Here is a 21435-nt window from a genome sequence, read left to right on the forward strand (position 1 = left end):
ACCCTGGTCCCAGGCCGACTTCTGCTCCCGGCTCTGCCGCCTCTAACCAGTGAGCCACACTACTCCACTTTGACTCGTTTGTTACGAGAAATATCCTTTACCCGCATTTTTTACCCTGCAAAAATGTTTACAACACAGGGCTTTACAACGAAAACTGTTACAACGCATTCCCCAAAGTAACGCCCGACCCCGGAGTTAGAATAGTAATTGCGTTGTAACGGAGTGCATTTTATAAGATTTTGAGGAGTAAAACTGCGGGGTAAAAGCATGCGGGGTAAATACATGTGGGGTAACGTCATACAACTGATTGTTACTCCACTTCTTCTGTTCATTGTACCAATATCATAATTCACTAGGAAGATAAGATGTGTGTATTTCTAAATGCTGAGTAAAATATAATAAAGCATTTACATCACCAGATGTTCTTGAGAAGAATGGACTCTGCATCTTTACATTTTGAAGGGAATTCCGATTCTTACTCCTGTGCACAGGGTATCTCAAACTCCCAGCCCTAGCACACACTGCATACGCAGAGGAAGTAAAGATGGAGAAAGTAAGCAGAGGGAGAGAGGAACAGGAAAGCAGAGGAGACCAGGAGGGGGAAGCACACGATAAGAAGTGCAAATTAAGATGGGGAAAATGAGAGTGGGGGATAGTGAGAAGAATCAGGTAAAATATGGACAGTAGCAGTAGGGCACACGAGTAAATGCAGGAAGAAATGGGAAAAGTAGGGGAAGGAGGAGTAGACAAAGAAAAAAGGGTAGAAGTAAATATTGGAAGAGCTCAAAGGAGAAGCAACAGCAGACGTGTAGAGTGAAGAAGTGGGACTGATGATGGGAAAAGTGGGAGGACGATCCGCAGGGAGACCTGAGGTGATGGAAGGTGGAGTAGGAGTGGCTGTGGCAACACAATAAATGAGGCATTTACTTTGTGATTGTCTTGCCACCTGTCTCTGCACCCAAGTCAGCGTACCTCATGCAGGGCTGGACTGGGCCAAAAAATGGGTCAGGACATCAAAATAAAGTGGACCCCATTGGCCAACCTGATAGCTAAAAAAGTGGCCCATATTTGCAAATCAGCGCACTTTTGAACTGGTAAAGACGCTGTATGGGGATTTTGCAAGGTATGGGAGACTGCATGCGTGTGAGTTTGCTGCAGGCAATGTTTGTGGTAATATCAGGGAAGTCAACAGTAAACACCAGCCCCTTGGCCATAAAACCGGCCAACAAACTGATCTGTCAGCCCATCCCATCCCATCGGGCACTGCCTGACTGCCCTACAGGCCAGTCAGACCCTACTCTCAGGTCATGTCTACTTACAGTCCCTACAAGTCATCTACTGTCCTTTGCCTCTCTTCATGTTATTCTTTGTTTTCCAGTCTATGTATCCATGTCTGTTTTACTCTCCCTGCATCTTTCTTTACAATGCCGGTGTACACTTCTGCAAACCCCACCTTCGTGGGCATAGGCATTTGTGTCTGTTTGTTCAGCATAAAGTACTCTAACAACCTGGTCTAGAGACAGTCTTAGCCATCCCAAAAGGTGTCTAGATTTTAAAAATCATAATTAAAACACATGTACAGATACAAAGAGGCTTTTGGTCAGCCCTTTTCATCCATAGGTCTGTACAACTGTCACTCACATTTTGCTGCCACCAACTGCAGCAGTATCCATCATTGGTCAAGGGTTCAGCCCATTGCACTTACTGCCTGTTTTCATTCGGAGTGACTGCATTTTGCATATCCACCTAAAATAATCCACTTCAGTGACATGGCTGGTGCTCCATTCCATACTTTCATTTTAGGTTTCTTTGATTTATTTTTGAAATGGGGCATTTTTTAGTTTCTTTCCCAAACACAGGCCCGCCTTTCTGAGACTGCTGTGCTGGGGGGGCACGCACAGCGCCCCGGTGCTCATGATGAGCTGAGCTCGTCATGAGTCACTGTTCTCGTGTGCTCATGATGAGCTGAGCTCGTCACGGCCACACCCATTTTCATAGAACGTTCAGCAAAGCAGGGGAATTATCCCCGCGTGCCAGCGTTCTAACGGCCTTGACGAGCTCAGCTCGTCATGAGCATGGGAGGGGTTAAACAGGTCTTACAGGAACAAGACTCTCTTCCTGTCTCCATTATTAGTAGGACGAGGCTTAGTCATTTGGGAGAAGTTATTCTGCTGTGTTCTGCTGTGGTTGAAGGTGAAGCTGTAGAGTCCTGTGCAAGGAAAAGACCAGGCCTCTTTAGAGCAAGACGCAGCCTGCATGGAGAATGTGCAGAGGGAGTGACCTGCCTCAGAACAATAAGTATTTTGCACCGCTGCTGGCCAGAACACCACAGGAAGCAACTGCAAGCCCAGAAGGTAGATGGTAGGTTTTCCCAGAAGAGCCTGCGTGGTGACACTGCATCATTCATGATTCGCACAACCAGCTCCCACCCGGACTGGTCCCAGTCCCATTCATGACATTAGAAAAGCAATGGCTGCCAATTCTGAGCCTTCAATAGACCCAGAGGTTTTTCCTATTTACCTTAGGCCTTGGGGTAGTGTACCACAGGGATATTATAGTATCCAATATCAAAGCATTCCTCAGGGGGCAGGATCTCCGGGCTCAGCTGAGAGCTAATACTATAATATTCACTGCACTCTAGAATCTTCCCCCATAATACTTTGGTTGGCATTGTACTTTTGCCCATAACTGTGCTTGGTGTGGTACTAGGAGGATGGGACCACTACCGAATCGTTCAGCATGATGTACTCCTTGTGTTAAATGCATCTGCTTGGTCCTCCCCCTAGGTTAGGGGGGACCCCAAAATTATCACCTCTCTCATTGCACAGCGCCATGAAACCGTTTCGGTGTACGCGCGCTCTAGAAATATTTTAAATTCAAATTCATTGCCTGCTAATTTTTTAAGTTCACTTTTGTGAATTGGTTACATGCTTTTTATCATATAAAGGTAAAGTTGTTTTATCAAAGGGTTGTGGGTGCAGTAGTGTTACCTTTGACTTTGAACTGTGAAAAACTCCATATTTTCATTGATCACGCCAAATTGTATCTATTGACTGTCTCTTTATCATATAGTGTGGGTCCTGACCTCTCTTCCCTTTTCTGTGTATGCTCTGGTGCTCCCTGTCAGAATTGTGTTCTCAGTGTCTGCCTACTATATTGCAAGATGTATATAGTGCTTACTACCCCTAGGTGGGGTGCTGAAGCGCTTGCCAAGGGCAGCAGGCAACACCCTGAAGGGTGTGTGGTCAGAAGGGTGTTGTCTTTGATTCAATCCTATGTAGGAAATGTTTCCATGTTGTGCGTGACGACCACCCTGATGCGGTTATCATGTTATGCGACACAGCGCTTAGTAGCGCGATGGATAAACAAGTGTGGGAGATAAGCATTGGGTTTATGGCTTCCAGTAAGCTGGCAGCTTTAAGCAGTCCTTCAGGGTCCTTTATGATACTATGTACAATCATAGGCCACTTAGCTGGTTACTTCAGTGAGTTGGCCATTTGGAGATATTTTTTTTATCCTGAGCAGGCATAGGTTTGTGAGAATAACAGCTGAAACATCTGCTTGGATGACTTGGTTAATATCATGGCATGTCTGACTGTCATTGTGAGATGCCAAGAAGTGATCAGCAGTTGACTAAAGTAAAGCGCTCAGATACTTTGGAATGGAAGGAGCACCAGAGAAATATTCAGGAGAACAATATAAGTCCATAAATCTTCTTTATTCACACTGCCGGTTTTAATACATGTTTTTCCACCTCATATTCTCATTGGCACCAATCTTGCTAGTTGATTAAATGCCAGCTCCCTCGTCCCAATTTCAAATTTTTAAGTAGGGTACTATGGTTGTATGTAGAGAGGAAGGTCTTGTCCTAGAAGTCATGGCCTTATGTAAGTTGAAACCACAGGATATCATCATTCAGTCCTTTTTTCCATGTTCTCAACCGATACCGCCATCTTTGTTCATGCAAGAGTAGTCTCTTTTGGGGGTCTGGGGTGGTAATATTAACTTTTTCCAGAACTACCCATGTTTTATCCACATCTCTATGATTCTGGTCGAGACAGTGGCGTTTTTAGTTTGTTGTTGTTCCGTTTGCAGTGTATCGAGCTTCGATGTTTATTGATACGCACATTTATTTTCCGAAAGGCCATTTCCACATAGAATACACCACATGAGCACGTAACCAACTATAACACATTCTCGTTGTTGCAGTTGGTAAGTGTTTTAAGGACCCACGGCCAACTCATTTTTATGTTAACCTCCCTGACTCCAGTTGAAGGCCCGTTCTCCATCAAACTGAGTTTTTGGAGGGCGTGGGTTGTCCTATGATAAAGCATGACACCTGGTGGTGTGTGAGGACAATCCGTCACATTTTTGTGTATATCCAATAACTCATATCGAGTAGGACTGTGAGGGATCATAATATATAAATTATTTATTAAAAAAATTAGACATCTTGGATAGAAAAACACAGTTCCAAATAATGGAGGAAAAACAAACACACTTCTTCTGGTATCTCAAAACTGTACATTGGATTCAATATTTTCAGTTTTAATAAATGCAATAGTTTATTTTTCAAATATTTTTCTTTCCATAAACTCTAAACAGAATTTTAAAAAGCCATAAAATATGTGGGGGGTTTTAGCCAAAGTTGTAGTAGAATTGGATTGAAATGCACCAGTTGCACTCTTTTTTTGCAAAATGTTTGCAGTGCATACGTATTTTATTTTTATTTATTTATTTTGAAAGTTTTATAAAGCGCGAAAAAGATCCTAGCGGATATCAGAGCGCTGTAACATCAAATGAAAGAAAGTGTCTTGTGGGTGGGGGCGCATGTACGTTTCGTCACAGGATTTCAGTAGATTCTGTAGAATCATGTGAACTTGGCCATGAGGATGGCTTTAACTTCCTTTTTAAAAAAGGTAGTGGATGGATTGAGTCTGGTTTCTGGGGGTAGGTCATTCTAAATTCTGGGTGCCATCCCAGTGAAGGATCTGTTATACGTTTTTTTCTTATGGAATTTTTGTGGTTTCATTAGAAGTTTTGTCACACTTCTTGAGGATCTGGGCCCCCCGAGATCGTCAATTTCTGTGCCAAATTGCTGGGTGACTTGTGATGCATGGTTCTGTGTGTCATGCAGGCAATTTTCAGCTGGATTCTCGTCTCCAGGGGTAGCCAGTTCAAGGATTGAAGGTCCGGGGAGAGGTGGGAGGTACGTTTAGATCCAGTTATGAGTCTTGCTGCGGCGTTGATGGATGCTCTGAGTGGTGCAGTTGATGTTTTGTGTAGACCACAGAGAGAGACACATCCGTATTCCACTCTGGGTATAACCAGAGCTTGTACTGCCTGTTTGAAGTCATTGTGTGGTAAGAAGGGTTTCATTTTCCTCAATGAGTTTATCTGGAAATTGGCTCCCTTTGTAGCATTGCTGATATGTTTTTGCATGTTGAGGTTACTGTCAAGAGTGATTTCTAATGATTTTGCTGAGTCTACGATGGTAGGCTGAACGTTAAACGCTGTAATATGTTTGATCCAATCTTTCATTTTGGGGATTTGAGCTGGGGGAGCTATTAGTAGGAATTCGGTCTTTAGGGCATTCAGTTTGAGATGATTTTCTGCAAGCCAAGTTTGGGTGTTCCTATGCGCTGTATTGAGTAGTTTGACGTCCTCTAGGGTGTGTATCTTGAGGTATAGGTGAGTATCAACTGCGTACATGTGATATGCAATCTCAAACATGATTAGCACCATTTCTCTTGAAACTCACTAGCCAGCAGAGTACCTAAATTTAAGTCGCACAAGGCAGCATGGTATGTTTTTTCCCATCAAATGTGGCAACCCTAAGTAAAGCACTTGTCCTGTCTGTCCTATAGTTTGTGTTGGTTTCTGTCTCCTCTGTGTGTTGTTGTGTCTGCCTCAGTGCCCCTGTCTGTGCCGTGCTCTATTACTGTCTGTGCCCGCCTTTAATACAAAACCAAGCACATAGAGAGGCAACAAAGCAAATAGTTTCCAAAGTGCTTCAATACACTGAAGAATAAGAGTGTCCTTCAATGATGCGAAAAAACAATCTCTTAAATACATCCTTGAAATGTTCTTGATGCAAGATGATCAGACACAACAGCCAACGCGTTTCGCCCAAATTGGGCTTCCACAGGGCATATAACCGAGTCCACTAAGGTAGCGATGATTTCCGATATAGCAGGTCAATAAGATATAGGCTTTTCTTAAAGGTATCCCATCCATCACAGGTGAGTATTCCCACTGAAAGGTTCAATAACACGTAGCACACTTCGCACAAAATGGTACAGGATTACTTAACAACTCCACGTTTTTATAAGTATCGACGTTCTTCAAAAGATGCCAGTGTACGCTATGATATAGGGGTCCATTAGGATGACGGGCGGACTTTGCCCGCCCGTCATCCTATCGTAAATCGGGACCGCCCGCCATAAGGGCGGGGGTCCCGGGGGTGCCATTAGGATGTGCCCGCCACAGTGGCAGGAACATCCTGTATTTTCAGCATTGTGGCGGGCGGTGCTCTCTGCACCGCCCGCCTCAATGCTGAAAATGCACTTTCACATTTTCATTTGCAAAGCGGCAGGCACCGCCACCATATTAAACATTTTCCGCCCCGGCCGCCAGGCGACCGGGGCGGAAAAGTAGCGGGCGGTGTTTTAGTCCACTGCGGTCCCCCCGCCATTGTAATATGGCGGGGGGGAATTCAGGGAAGGATGTCGGGCAGATTGCCCCCGCCAGGCTGGCGGTAGCCACCGCCAGCCTGGCGGGGGCAATCCGCCCGACATCCTAATGGACCCGGTATGAACGATCTCTCCTCAAAAGAGCCCGATTCAAAATCCACACGTACTGAAGCACTTTGAAAAATATTGGCTTTGTTTACCATGGTGAAACACTCTCTGCCTGGTCTTGATTCCACCTCATGCCTCTTTCATCCACTACCAGACGCTCCCTGCCTCTTTATTTCACACAGGCACATTCTTTGTTTTAATCTTTTCTGTTCTCCTTTTTGATAGTCAGATAATTAAACACTTCTTTTTCGCTTTGTCTTGATTTTTCTGGCCACCACTAAAACTTTTGTGTTCTGGAGTAGCGTGGTACTCGCTGAAAAGCGCTTCGATGCCTCTTGAAGGGTAGTAAGCGCTATATAAATACAATTACTTAGATCTAATGTTTATCTCCCTTCTATGTGTGTTTCCCTCAGTGTCGTGTGCTCTCAGTCTCAGCCCCCCCTGCTGTGTGACCTTTGCCCATCTGTTTGCCCCGCGGTGGTCCTGGCCTGCATGCTGGTGGGCACAAGAACCTCAACTGCCCCAGAGGCCTCGTGCGCCTCTCTATGGACACAGTCTCAGCCCTGGGGGTGTCTGTAGTTGTGAATGCACTTCCGCCCTGCTGCATATGTCGTCTCATCTCTAGATTTGTTTACACTGATCTGGCTTTAATGATATGAGTCTCAGTTGTGAAGTGCTGGCTGTAGCGCCTTCGGGTCATGTCGGCGCTATATAATGAATAAATGAAAGCAAATACTATAGCCACATTTTAGGGCCGTTTTTAACCAGCAGAAAGCACCCAGGCAGTCTGTTTACAGAGTTCCCCCCCCTCCCCCCGGCCACAGTCACAATCCTTGCCCCGGTGCCAGGCGCCCCCCCCCCCCCCCCCCCCCCAGACTCCACGTACCTGCTAGCGCCGCGAGGCAGAGCGCCAGAGAGAGCAGCGCACGCTCCGCCATGGCTGCCCGGCCTTCTCCCAGGCGTCCTCCGGTCCTCTGCGGGCCCACCGTGCACTTCCTGGGGGTCGGGCCTCGGGCAGTGCCAGCTGCTGCCGCCGCGCTGACGGACAGGGCCCTGTGCCGCCCTGGGAGCGGGCAGGGATTGGGTTACCCCCCAGGACACCGAGGGGGATTCCAGGCATGGCCTCGCAGCCCGGCCCCTTCCACCTGTTGAGGCCGATCCAAAACAAAGGGGCCCTTCCCACCGCTCCACTGTGAACCTCTGTTTACACAGCGCATAGCGCTGCCTGGCGCGCTCCTGTGGCTTCGTGGCGCTATAAACAGCACTGGTTTCCACTACAGTTTATAGGGGGGTCATATGACTCCGCCTCGCCAGGGAGTCAATATTCCCACTCCCTTTCTGTACTTACACCAACCATTGCAGGGTGATTTAACGCTGTAGTGCAGTCGCTTCAAGTAAAGTGAATACTCACTACAATTCCCAGGATGCATCAGGTGGTGAATTTAATGTGGTATCCTCGGTACAATGAAGCCTGAGGGCTTCTCCATTTGTTACCCAACTCATCCTTGGTCAGGGACAGATTACCACAGGGCAGTAGAGCGGTTGGGTGGTCGCCAGGCGGCTCCAGTTTAGATACAGCTGTTGGGTGGTCGGCCAGGCGGCTCCAGTTTAGATACAGCTGTTGGGTGGTCGCCAGGCGGCTCCAGTTTAGATACAGCTGTTTGGTGGTGGCCAGGCGGTTCCAGTTTAGATACAGCTGTTGGGTGGTGGCCAGGCTGCTCCAGTTTAGATACAGCTGTTGGGTGGTGGCCAGGCGGCTCCAGTTTAGATACAGCTGTTGGGTGGTCGCCAGGCGGCTCCAGTTTAGATACAGCTGTTGGGTGGTGGCCAGGCGGCTCCAGTTTAGATACAGCTGTTGGGTGGTGGCCAGGCTGCTCCAGTTTAGATACAGCTGTTGGGTGGTCGCCAGGCGGCTCCAGTTTAGATACAGCTGTTGGGTGGTCGGCCAGGCGGCTCCAGTTTAGATACAGCTGTTGGGTGGTGGCCAGGCGGCTACAGTTTAGATACAGCTGTTTGGTGGTGGCCAGGCGGTTCCAGTTTAGATACAGCTGTTGGGTGGTGGCCAGGCGGCTCCAGTTTAGATACAGCTGTTGGGTGGTGGCCAGGCGGCTCCAGTTTAGATACAGCTGTTGGGTGGTCGGCCAGGCGGCTCCAGTTTAGATACAGCTGTTGGGTGGTCGCCAGGCTGCTCCAGTTTAGATACAGCTGTTGGGTGGTGGCCAGGCTGCTCCAGTTTAGATACAGCTGTTGGGTGGTCGGCCAGGCGGCTCCAGTTTAGATACAGCTGTTGGGTGGTGGCCAGGCGGCTCCAGTTTAGATACAGCTGTTGGGTGGTGGCCAGGCTGCTCCAGTTTAGATACAGCTGTTGGGTGGTCGGCCAGGCGGCTCCAGTTTAGATACAGCTGTTGGGTGGTCGCCAAGCTGCTCCAGTTTAGATACAGCTGTTGGGTGGTGGCCAGGCTGCTCCAGTTTAGATACAGCTGTTGGGTGGTCGGCCAGGCGGCTCCAGTTTAGATACAGCTGTTGGGTGGTCGCCAAGCTGCTCCAGTTTAGATACAGCTGTTGGGTGGTGGCCAGGCTGCTCCAGTTTAGATACAGCTGTTGGGTGGTGGCCAGGCTGCTCCAGTTTAGATACAGCTGTTGGGTGGTGGCCAAGCTGCTCCAGTTTAGATACCGCTGTTGGGTGGTGGCCAGGCTGCTCCAGTTTAGATACCGCTGTTGGGTGGTGGCCAGGCTGCTCCAGTTTAGATACAGCTGTTGGGTGGTGGCCAAGCTGCTCCAGTTTAGATACCGCTGTTGGGTGGTCACCAGGCTGCTCCAGTTTAGATACCGCTGTTGGGTGGTGGCCAGGCTGCTCCAGTTTAGATACAGCTGTTGGGTGGTGGCAAGGCTGCTCCAGTTTAGATACAGCTGTTGGGTGGTCGCCAGGCGGCTCCAGTTTAGATACAGCTGTTGGGTGGTGGCCAGGCTGCTCCAGTTTAGATACAGCTGTTGGGTGGTGGCCAGGCTGCTCCAGTTTAGATACAGCTGTTGGGTGGTCGCCAGGCGGCTCCAGTTTAGATACAGCTGTTGGGTGGTGGCCAGGTTGCTCCAGTTTAGATACAGCTGTTGGGTGGTGGCCAGGCTGCTCCAGTTTAGATACAGCTGTTGGGTGGTGGCCAGGCTGCTCCAGTTTAGATACAGCTGTTGGGTGGTGGCCAGGCTGCTCCAGTTTAGATACAGCTGTTGGGTGGTCGGCCAGGCGGCTCCAGTTTAGATACCGCTGTTGGGTGGTCGGCCAGGCGGCTCCAGTTTAGATACAGCTGTTGGGTGGTGGCCAGGCGGCTCCAGTTTAGATACAGCTGTTGGGTGGTCGCCAAGCTGCTCCAGTTTAGATACAGCTGTTGGTTGGTGGCCAGGCTGCTCCAGTTTAGATACAGCTGTTGGGTGGTGGCCAGGCTGCTCCAGTTTAGATACAGCTGTTGGGTGGTCGCCAAGCTGCTCCAGTTTAGATACAGCTGTTGGGTGGTGGCCAGGCTGCTCCAGTTTAGATACAGCTGTTGGGTGGTGGCCAGGCTGCTCCAGTTTAGATACAGCTGTTGGGTGGTGGCCAGGCGGCTCCAGTTTAGATACAGCTGTTGGGTGGTGGCCAGGCTGCTCCAGTTTAGATACAGCTGTTGGGTGGTGGCCAGGCTGCTCCAGTTTAGATACAGCTGTTGGGTGGTGGCCAAGCTGCTCCAGTTTAGATACAGCTGTTGGGTGGTGGCCAGGCTGCTCCAGTTTAGATACAGCTGTTGGGTGGTGGCCAGGCTGCTCCAGTTTAGATACAGCTGTTGGGTGGTCGCCAGGCGGCTCCAGTTTAGATACAGCTGTTGGGTGGTGGCCAGGCTGCTCCAGTTTAGATACAGCTGTTGGGTGGTGGCCAGGCTGCTCCAGTTTAGATACAGCTGTTGGGTGGTCGCCAGGCGGCTCCAGTTTAGATACAGCTGTTGGGTGGTGGCCAGGTTGCTCCAGTTTAGATACAGCTGTTGGGTGGTGGCCAGGCGGCTCCAGTTTAGATACAGCTGTTGGGTGGTGGCCAGGCTGCTCCAGTTTAGATACAGCTGTTGGGTGGTGGCCAGGCTGCTCCAGTTTAGATACAGCTGTTGGGTGGTGGCCAGGCTGCTCCAGTTTAGATACAGCTGTTGGGTGGTGGCCAGGCTGCTCCAGTTTAGATACAGCTGTTGGGTGGTGGCCAGGCTGCTCCAGTTTAGATACAGCTGTTGGGTGGTCACCAGGCGGCTCCAGTTTAGATACAGCTGTTGGGTGGTGGCCAGGCTGCTCCAGTTTAGATACAGCTGTTGGGTGGTGGCCAGGCTGCTCCAGTTTAGATACAGCTGTTGGGTGGTGGCCAGGCTGCTCCAGTTTAGATACAGCTGTTGGGTGGTGGCCAGGCTGCTCCAGTTTAGATACAGCTGTTGGTTGGTCGCCAGGCGGCTCCAGTTTAGATACAGCTGTTGGGTGGTGGCCAGGCTGCTCCAGTTTATATACAGCTGTTGGGTGGTGGCCAGGCTGCTCCAGTTTAGATACAGCTGTTGGGTGGTGGCAAGGCTGCTCCAGTTTAGATACAGCTGTTGGGTGGTCGCCAGGCGGCTCCAGTTTAGATACAGCTGTTGGGTGGTGGCCAGGCTGCTCCAGTTTAGATACAGCTGTTGGGTGGTCGCCAGGCGGCTCCAGTTTAGATACAGCTGTTGGGTGGTGGCCAGGTTGCTCCAGTTTAGATACAGCTGTTGGGTGGTGGCCAGGCGGCTCCAGTTTAGATACAGCTGTTGGGTGGTGGCCAGGCTGCTCCGGTTTAGATACAGCTGTTGGGTGGTGGCCAGGCTGCTCCAGTTTAGATACAGCTGTTGGGTGGTCGCCAGGCGGCTCCAGTTTAGATACAGCTGTTGGGTGGTGGCCTGGCTGCTCCAGTTTAGATACAGCTGTTGGGTGGTGGCCAAGCTGCTCCAGTTTAGATACAGCTGTTGGGTGGTGGCCAGGCTGCTCCAGTTTAGATACAGCTGTTGGGTGGTGGCCAGGCTGCTCCAGTTTAGATACAGCTGTTGGGTGGTGGCCAGGCTGCTCCAGTTTAGATACAGCTGTTGGGTGGTCACCAGGCGGCTCCAGTTTAGATACAGCTGTTGGGTGGTGGCCAGGCTGCTCCAGTTTAGATACAGCTGTTGGGTGGTGGCCAGGCTGCTCCAGTTTAGATACAGCTGTTGGGTGGTCGCCAGGCGGCTCCAGTTTAGATACAGCTGTTGGGTGGTGGCCAGGCTGCTCCAGTTTAGATACAGCTGTTGGGTGGTCGCCAGGCGGCTCCAGTTTAGATACAGCTGTTGGGTGGTGGCCAGGCGGCTCCAGTTTAGATACAGCTGTTGGGTGGTGGCCAGGCTGCTCCAGTTTAGATACAGCTGTTGGGTGGTGGCCAGGCTGCTCCAGTTTAGATACAGCTGTTGGGTGGTCGCCAGGCGGCTCCAGTTTAGATACAGCTGTTGGGTGGTCGGCCAGGCGACTCCAGTTTAGATACAGCTGTTGGGTGGTGGCCAGGCGGCTACAGTTTAGATACAGCTGTTTGGTGGTGGCCAGGCGGTTCCAGTTTAGATACAGCTGTTGGGTGGTGGCCAGGCGGCTCCAGTTTAGATACAGCTGTTGGGTGGTGGCCAGGCGGCTCCAGTTTAGATACAGCTGTTGGGTGGTCGGCCAGGCGGCTCCAGTTTAGATACAGCTGTTGGGTGGTCGCCAGGCTGCTCCAGTTTAGATACAGCTGTTGGGTGGTGGCCAGGCTGCTCCAGTTTAGATACAGCTGTTGGGTGGTCGGCCAGGCGGCTCCAGTTTAGATACAGCTGTTGGGTGGTGGCCAGGCGGCTCCAGTTTAGATACAGCTGTTGGGTGGTGGCCAGGCTGCTCCAGTTTAGATACAGCTGTTGGGTGGTCGGCCAGGCGGCTCCAGTTTAGATACAGCTGTTGGGTGGTCGCCAAGCTGCTCCAGTTTAGATACAGCTGTTGGGTGGTGGCCAGGCTGCTCCAGTTTAGATACAGCTGTTGGGTGGTCGGCCAGGCGGCTCCAGTTTAGATACAGCTGTTGGGTGGTCGCCAAGCTGCTCCAGTTTAGATACAGCTGTTGGGTGGTGGCCAGGCTGCTCCAGTTTAGATACAGCTGTTGGGTGGTGGCCAGGCTGCTCCAGTTTAGATACAGCTGTTGGGTGGTGGCCAAGCTGCTCCAGTTTAGATACCGCTGTTGGGTGGTGGCCAGGCTGCTCCAGTTTAGATACCGCTGTTGGGTGGTGGCCAGGCTGCTCCAGTTTAGATACAGCTGTTGGGTGGTGGCCAAGCTGCTCCAGTTTAGATACCGCTGTTGGGTGGTCACCAGGCTGCTCCAGTTTAGATACCGCTGTTGGGTGGTGGCCAGGCTGCTCCAGTTTAGATACAGCTGTTGGGTGGTGGCAAGGCTGCTCCAGTTTAGATACAGCTGTTGGGTGGTCGCCAGGCGGCTCCAGTTTAGATACAGCTGTTGGGTGGTGGCCAGGCTGCTCCAGTTTAGATACAGCTGTTGGGTGGTGGCCAGGCTGCTCCAGTTTAGATACAGCTGTTGGGTGGTCGCCAGGCGGCTCCAGTTTAGATACAGCTGTTGGGTGGTGGCCAGGTTGCTCCAGTTTAGATACAGCTGTTGGGTGGTGGCCAGGTTGCTCCAGTTTAGATACAGCTGTTGGGTGGTGGCCAGGCTGCTCCAGTTTAGATACAGCTGTTGGGTGGTGGCCAGGCTGCTCCAGTTTAGATACAGCTGTTGGGTGGTCGGCCAGGCGGCTCCAGTTTAGATACCGCTGTTGGGTGGTCGGCCAGGCGGCTCCAGTTTAGATACAGCTGTTGGGTGGTGGCCAGGCGGCTCCAGTTTAGATACAGCTGTTGGGTGGTCGCCAAGCTGCTCCAGTTTAGATACAGCTGTTGGTTGGTGGCCAGGCTGCTCCAGTTTAGATACAGCTGTTGGGTGGTGGCCAGGCTGCTCCAGTTTAGATACAGCTGTTGGGTGGTCGCCAAGCTGCTCCAGTTTAGATACAGCTGTTGGGTGGTGGCCAGGCTGCTCCAGTTTAGATACAGCTGTTGGGTGGTGGCCAGGCTGCTCCAGTTTAGATACAGCTGTTGGGTGGTGGCCAGGCGGCTCCAGTTTAGATACAGCTGTTGGGTGGTGGCCAGGCTGCTCCAGTTTAGATACAGCTGTTGGGTGGTGGCCAGGCTGCTCCAGTTTAGATACAGCTGTTGGGTGGTGGCCAAGCTGCTCCAGTTTAGATACAGCTGTTGGGTGGTGGCCAGGCTGCTCCAGTTTAGATACAGCTGTTGGGTGGTGGCCAGGCTGCTCCAGTTTAGATACAGCTGTTGGGTGGTCGCCAGGCGGCTCCAGTTTAGATACAGCTGTTGGGTGGTGGCCAGGCTGCTCCAGTTTAGATACAGCTGTTGGGTGGTGGCCAGGCTGCTCCAGTTTAGATACAGCTGTTGGGTGGTCGCCAGGCGGCTCCAGTTTAGATACAGCTGTTGGGTGGTGGCCAGGTTGCTCCAGTTTAGATACAGCTGTTGGGTGGTGGCCAGGCGGCTCCAGTTTAGATACAGCTGTTGGGTGGTGGCCAGGCTGCTCCAGTTTAGATACAGCTGTTGGGTGGTGGCCAGGCTGCTCCAGTTTAGATACAGCTGTTGGGTGGTGGCCAGGCTGCTCCAGTTTAGATACAGCTGTTGGGTGGTGGCCAGGCTGCTCCAGTTTAGATACAGCTGTTGGGTGGTGGCCAGGCTGCTCCAGTTTAGATACAGCTGTTGGGTGGTCGCCAGGCGGCTCCAGTTTAGATACAGCTGTTGGGTGGTGGCCAGGCTGCTCCAGTTTAGATACAGCTGTTGGGTGGTGGCCAGGCTGCTCCAGTTTAGATACAGCTGTTGGGTGGTGGCCAGGCTGCTCCAGTTTAGATACAGCTGTTGGGTGGTGGCCAGGCTGCTCCAGTTTAGATACAGCTGTTGGTTGGTCGCCAGGCGGCTCCAGTTTAGATACAGCTGTTGGGTGGTGGCCAGGCTGCTCCAGTTTATATACAGCTGTTGGGTGGTGGCCAGGCTGCTCCAGTTTAGATACAGCTGTTGGGTGGTGGCAAGGCTGCTCCAGTTTAGATACAGCTGTTGGGTGGTCGCCAGGCGGCTCCAGTTTAGATACAGCTGTTGGGTGGTGGCCAGGCTGCTCCAGTTTAGATACAGCTGTTGGGTGGTCGCCAGGCGGCTCCAGTTTAGATACAGCTGTTGGGTGGTGGCCAGGTTGCTCCAGTTTAGATACAGCTGTTGGGTGGTGGCCAGGCGGCTCCAGTTTAGATACAGCTGTTGGGTGGTGGCCAGGCTGCTCCAGTTTAGATACAGCTGTTGGGTGGTGGCCAGGCTGCTCCAGTTTAGATACAGCTGTTGGGTGGTCGCCAGGCGGCTCCAGTTTAGATACAGCTGTTGGGTGGTGGCCTGGCTGCTCCAGTTTAGATACAGCTGTTGGGTGGTGGCCAAGCTGCTCCAGTTTAGATACAGCTGTTGGGTGGTGGCCAGGCTGCTCCAGTTTAGATACAGCTGTTGGGTGGTGGCCAGGCTGCTCCAGTTTAGATACAGCTGTTGGGTGGTGGCCAGGCTGCTCCAGTTTAGATACAGCTGTTGGGTGGTCACCAGGCGGCTCCAGTTTAGATACAGCTGTTGGGTGGTGGCCAGGCTGCTCCAGTTTAGATACAGCTGTTGGGTGGTGGCCAGGCTGCTCCAGTTTAGATACAGCTGTTGGGTGGTCGCCAGGCGGCTCCAGTTTAGATACAGCTGTTGGGTGGTGGCAAGGCTGCTCCAGTTTAGATACAGCTGTTGGGTGGTCGCCAGGCGGCTCCAGTTTAGATACAGCTGTTGGGTGGTCGCCAGGCGGCTCCAGTTTAGATACAGCTGTTTGGTGGTGGCCAGGCGGTTCCAGTTTAGATACAGCTGTTGGGTGGTGGCCAGGCTGCTCCAGTTTAGATACAGCTGTTGGGTGGTGGCCAGGCGGCTCCAGTTTAGATACAGCTGTTGGGTGGTCGCCAGGCGGCTCCAGTTTAGATACAGCTGTTGGGTGGTGGCCAGGCGGCTCCAGTTTAGATACAGCTGTTGGGTGGTGGCCAGGCTGCTCCAGTTTAGATACAGCTGTTGGGTGGTCGCCAGGCGGCTCCAGTTTGGGTAAAAGTTGAAGACTCACCTCTTTCACGGACACTACATCCTGATGAAGTAACCTTACAAGCCACCTTCCTCCCCTCTACATCCTTCATTTTATGCGCATCTTTGCCCATGTGCAGCGCTCTGCTACCTTTTGACTAGACTCCTGCTATAGAAATACCATAGAGATATATATATATATATATATATATATATATATATATATATATATATATATATATATATATATATATATATATATATATATACACATACATACATACATACATGAGTCCAGGCCAGTGTTCGCGCCAAGAGGCCAAATAATTACTGAATGCAGCACTATACAACAACTCAACACCAAAACCAAGGAGGGGTGGAAGTTGAGGTGTCCACCCTTGAAAGGGACATACAGAGTGTACACAATCCAAGAGCAATGGATTCCCGCTGAGTGGTTTCACCAGCCAGGTCAACAAGAGGTCACGTCTAAAGAGGAATTTGGGGTAGCAGTGTCTAGTGTGTGTGTCACTCCCGAGCAGTGTACTAGCAGTGTCTGGTGCGTGTGTTACTCCTGTGCAGTGTGGTAGCAGTGTCTGGAGCGTGCGTCACTCCTGTACAGTGTGGTAGCAGTGTCTGGTGCGTGTGTTACTCCTGTGCAGTGTGGTAGCAGTGTCTGGTCCATGTGTCACTCCTGTACAGTGTGGTAGCAGTGTCTGGTGCGTGCGTCACTCCCGTGCAGTGTGGTAGCGGTGTCTGGTGCGTGTGTCACTCCTGTGCAGTGTGGTAGCAGTGTCTGGTGCATGTGTTACTCCTGTGCAGTGTAGTAGCAGTGTCTGGTCCGTGTGTCACTCCTGTGCAGTGTGGTAGCAGTGTCTGGTGTGTGCGTCACTCCCGTGCAGTGTGGTAGCAGTGTCTGGTGCGTGTGTTACTCCTGTGTAGTGTGGTAGAAGTGTCTGGTGCGTGTGTTACTCCTGTGCAGTGTACTAGCAGTGTCTGGTGCGTGTGTTACTCCTGTGCAGTGTGGTAGCAGTGTCTGGTGCGTGTGTTACTCCTGTGCAGTGTGGTAGCAGTGTCTGGTGCATGCATCACTCCCGTGCAGTGTGGTAGCAGTGTCTAGTGCATGCGTCACTCCCGTGCAGTGTGGTAGCAGTGTCTGGTGCGTGTGTTACTCCTGTGCAATGTGTTACTCCTGTGCAGTGTGGTAGCAGTGTCTGGTACATGCATAACTCCTGTGCAATGTGGTAGCAGTGTCTGGTGCATGTGTTACTCCTGTGCAGTGTGGTAACAGTGTCTGGTGAGTGTGTTAATCCTTTGCAGAATGGAAGCAGTGTCTGGTGCGTGCGTCACTCCCATGAAGTGTGGTAGCAGTGTCTGGTGCACGCGTCACTCCTGTGCAGTGTGGTAACAGTGTCTGGTGCGTGTGTTACTCCTGTGCAGTGTGGTAGCAGTGTCTGGTGCGTGTGTTACTCCTTTGCAGTGTGGTAGCAGTGTCTGGTGCATGCATAACTCCTGTGCAATGTGGTAGAAGTGTCTGGTGCCTGCATCAATCCTGTGCAGTGTGGTAGCAGTGTCTGGTGCATGGGTTACTCCTGTACAGTGTTGTAGCAGTGTCTGGTGCGTGCGTCACTCCCGTGCAGTGTGGTAGTGGTGTCTGGTGCGTGTCTCACTCCTGTGCAGTGTGGTAGCAGTGTCTGGTGCGTGCGTCACTCCCGTGCAGTGTGGTAGCAGTGTCTGGTGCGTGTGTTACTCCTGTGTAGTGTGGTAGCAGTGTCTGGTGCGTGTGTTACTCCTGTGCAGTGTACTAGCAGTGTCTGGTGCGTGTGTTACTCCTGTGCAGTGTGGTAGCAGTGTCTGGTGCGTGTGTTACTCCTGTGCAGTGTGGTAGCAGTGTCTAGAGCATGCGCCACTCCTGTACAGTGTGGTAGCAGTGTCTGGTGCGTGCGTCACTCCTGTACAGTGTGGTAGCAGTGTCTGGTGCGTGCGTCACTCCCGTGCAGTGTGGTAGCGGTGTCTGGTGCATGTGTCACTCCTGTGCAGTGTGGTAGCAGTGTCTGGTGCCTGCGTCACTGCTGTGCAGTGTGGTAGCAGTGTCTGGTGCGTGTGTTACTCCCGTGCAGTGTAATAGCAGTGTCTGGTGCATGCTTCACTCCCGTTCAGTCTGGTAGCAGTGTCTGGTGCATGCGTCACTCCCGTTCAGTGTGGTAGCACTGTCTGGTGCATGCGTCACTCCCGTGCAGTGTGGTAGCAGTGTCTGGTGCATGCGTCACTCCCGTGCAGTGTAGTAGCAGTGTCTGTTGCATGTGTCACTCCTGTGCAGTGTGGTAGCAGTGTCTGATGCCTGCGTCACTCCTGTGCAGTGTGGTAGCAGTGTCTGGTGCGTGTTTTACTCCTTTGCAGAATGGAAGCAGTGTCTGGTGCGTGCGTCACTCCCATGCAGTGTGGTAGCAGTGTCTGGTGCGTGCATTATTCCTGTGCAGTGTGGTAGCAGTGTCTGGTGCATGCGTCACTCCCGTGCAGTGTGGTAGCAGTGTCTAGTGCATGCGTCAATCCCGTGCAGTGTGGTAGCAGTGTCTGGTGCGTGTGTTACTCCTGTGCAATGTGGTAGCAGTGTCTGGTGCATGTGTTACTCCTGTGCAGTGTGGTAGCAGTGTCTGGTACATGCATAACTCCTGTGCAATGTGGTAGCAGTGTCTGGTGCATGTGTTACTCCCGTGCAGTGTGGTAACAGTGTATGGTGAGTGTGTTACTCCTTTGCAGAATGGAAGCAGTGTCTGGTGCGTGCGTCACTCCCATGAAGTGTGGTAGCAGTGTCTGGTGCGTGCGTTATTCCTGTGCAGTGTGGTAGCAGTGTCTGGTGCATGCGTCACTCCCGTGCAGTGTGGTAGCAGTGTCTGGTGCGTGCGTCACAGAATATCGATGTGCAAAATATCGTTAAATTTAATAGTAATAAAATATCGAACACAAAAATATCTAGTCAAAAATATCGAGTAGTCATAATATCGTTTTTTTTAGTATTGGTAAAAATATCGAAAATATAAATATCAAGTGTTAATAATATAATAAAAAAACAATAATAAATAAAAATGTGTATAAAACATAAATAAAGTTATATTTAGTTAATATTTCTCATGTAATAAATGTGTAATTTGTTAGAAAAAGTTTTCTATTAGGGACGGGATGTTGGGTTAATAGGGGATAAGGGTGGGGAGTAATTTAAAAATATGTAGGTCAAAGAATTAATAAATTATAAAAAAATATGTTTAGAAATAAAAAAAAAGGAACATTTTATTTTTTAATAAAAATAATCCAAATACATTAAAAATGTTAATTAAAAAAATAAAGATAGAATATTAATGTTTAGGAGCGGGATGTTGGGTTATTAGGGGATAAGGGTGGGGAGTAATTTAAAAATGTGGCGGAAAACTACTTAATAAATAGAAAATAAAAATAAAAAAAAATAGAAAATTGGGAAAAAAATGTTTTTAAAGGGTTTTAAAAAAAAAAAACATTACTTTAAAAAAAATATTAAATATAACGTTAATGATTAGGAGTGGGATGTTGGGTTATTAATTAAACATTTTTTTTATTATTTAATAAAAAGAATCCAAAAACATTACAAATTTAAATAAAAAAATAAAGATAGAATATTAATGTTTAGGAGCGGGATGTTGGGTTTATTTATTTATTTATTTATTTATTTATTGACATTTATAAAGCGCAACATATACCCGAAGGTGTCTTGGCGCTATAAGGGGATAAGGGTGGGGAGTAATTTAAAAATGTGGAGGAAAAGTACTTAATAAATAGAAATAAAAAATACAAAAAAGAAAACAAATATATATATATATTTTTTTAAATATAATTTTAAAATTTAAAATATTTGTAATTTAAAAAAAATATATTAAATTTAACGTTAATGTTTAGGAGCGGGATGTTGGGTTATTAGGGGATAAGGGTGGGGAGTAATTTAAAAATATGTATGAAAAGTAGACAATAAATAGAAAAAAAACATTTTATAATGAAATAAAAAAAATAAAAAAAAATTAATTTTTTGTTAATCAAATTATAAAAATGTAAAAAAAATGTGGGGAATTTTAATGTTTAGGAGTGGGACGTTACGTTATTAGGGGATAAGGGTGGGGAGTAATTTAAAAATGTGTATGAAAAGTCTCCTTTCTAGACTCTGGGAGATCGGTTTGCGTGGGACGGTGTGGAACTGGTTTAAATCCTTTCTGACCGGCCGTCGACAAGTGGTCTGGGCACCACCGTTCTCCGCAGAAATGCCGCCGCTAGAGGTGGGGGTCCCTCAGGGTTCTATCCTGAGCCCCACCCTCTTTAATATCTATGTGGCCCCTCTGGCGGCGGTTGCGGAATCTTTTGGTGCCCGGATCATATCCTATGCTGATGACACCCAGCTCCTTTTTACTTTTAAGAAGGGAGAGGCTTTTGATGGTGGTCTGATCAGGGAATGCCTGGGTGCGGTCTTCGACTGGTTTCGGTGGAACAGTCTGAAGTGCAACTCCGACAAGTCAGAGTTGCTCTTCTTCGGATGTCCGCCGGAACCTAGTTGGAGGACCTGGTGGCCGCAGGACATGTTTCCGCCTGATGCGCCCTCGGTGAAAGCCAAAAACCTTGGTGTGCAGTGTGATGACGGCCTTTCTTTCGGAGCGCAAATCGTTAGTCTGACGGGGAAATGCTTTGGCATTTTAAAAATGCTTCGGAAGTTTCTCCCTTTGCTGTCTTTGCAACACAAAAAAACCATTGTGCAGTCTCTAATTGGCTCGCGACTCGACTACGCGAATGCCCCGTATCTCGGGCTGCCTAAATATCTGCTGGCCCGCTTGCAGATTGTACAGAACTCGGCTGCAAGAGCCATTTTTGGTCTTCCACGCAGGGCAAGAGCCTCGGAACTTCTAAAGAGACTGCATTGGTTGCCCATTGCTCAAAGAATCACCTTCAAGGTTTTGACTCTGGCTTTCAAGGCCCTCCATTCGATCGGTCCCAAGTATCTGGGGAAGCGCTTGGCTTTTTATGTCCCGAGGAGGACTTTGCGGTCCGCCTTGTTGGCTAAAGCCGAGGTTCCTCCTATTAAACTTGCCCGGATCGGAGGGCGTTCCTTCCGTTATTTGGTCCCGCGCTGCTGGAATGAGCTACCGGTTTCCTTAAGAAAGTCAAACAGTCTCCTTTCTTTTAGAAAGGAGCTGAAAACCTGGCTCTTCTCAGTATGATTTTTCTTGCCGGCCTTCGCAAGCAGTTGTGTTGTGTTCTCCGCTGCAGTTCTCTTTGCCAAAGCGCCGGGACACCCCTCCAGGTAGCCGTGCGCTATAGAAGAGACCTAAACATAACATAATAAATAGAAAAAAAACGTAATGTAAAATAATTTTTTTTATTGAAAATAAAAAAATACCAAATTTTTAAATAGTGTACATTTTTAAAATCTGTTGGATGTTTTCCTAAAGATTATAAC

At 49.6% G+C, this 21435-nt stretch overlaps 1 protein-coding gene across 1 annotated transcript in view; it reads right to left on the reverse strand.

The window, feature by feature from the left end:
- CHRNB1 (cholinergic receptor nicotinic beta 1 subunit) overlaps positions 1 to 7927 on the reverse strand; it is a 93989-nt gene extending 86062 nt beyond the window's left edge. The window contains exon 1 of the mRNA XM_078670970.1: positions 7687 to 7927. Within this exon, the coding sequence (XP_078527096.1) occupies positions 7687 to 7738 (52 nt within the window). The 5' untranslated portion in view covers positions 7739 to 7927. The remainder of the gene's footprint in view (positions 1 to 7686) is intronic.
- Between the last annotated feature and the right edge of the window lie 13508 nt (positions 7928 to 21435).

The sequence above is a fragment of the Lissotriton helveticus genome, chromosome 12 (assembly GCF_964261635.1).
Source record: "Lissotriton helveticus chromosome 12, aLisHel1.1, whole genome shotgun sequence".
In the NCBI taxonomy this organism is placed as follows: domain Eukaryota; kingdom Metazoa; phylum Chordata; class Amphibia; order Caudata; family Salamandridae; genus Lissotriton; species Lissotriton helveticus.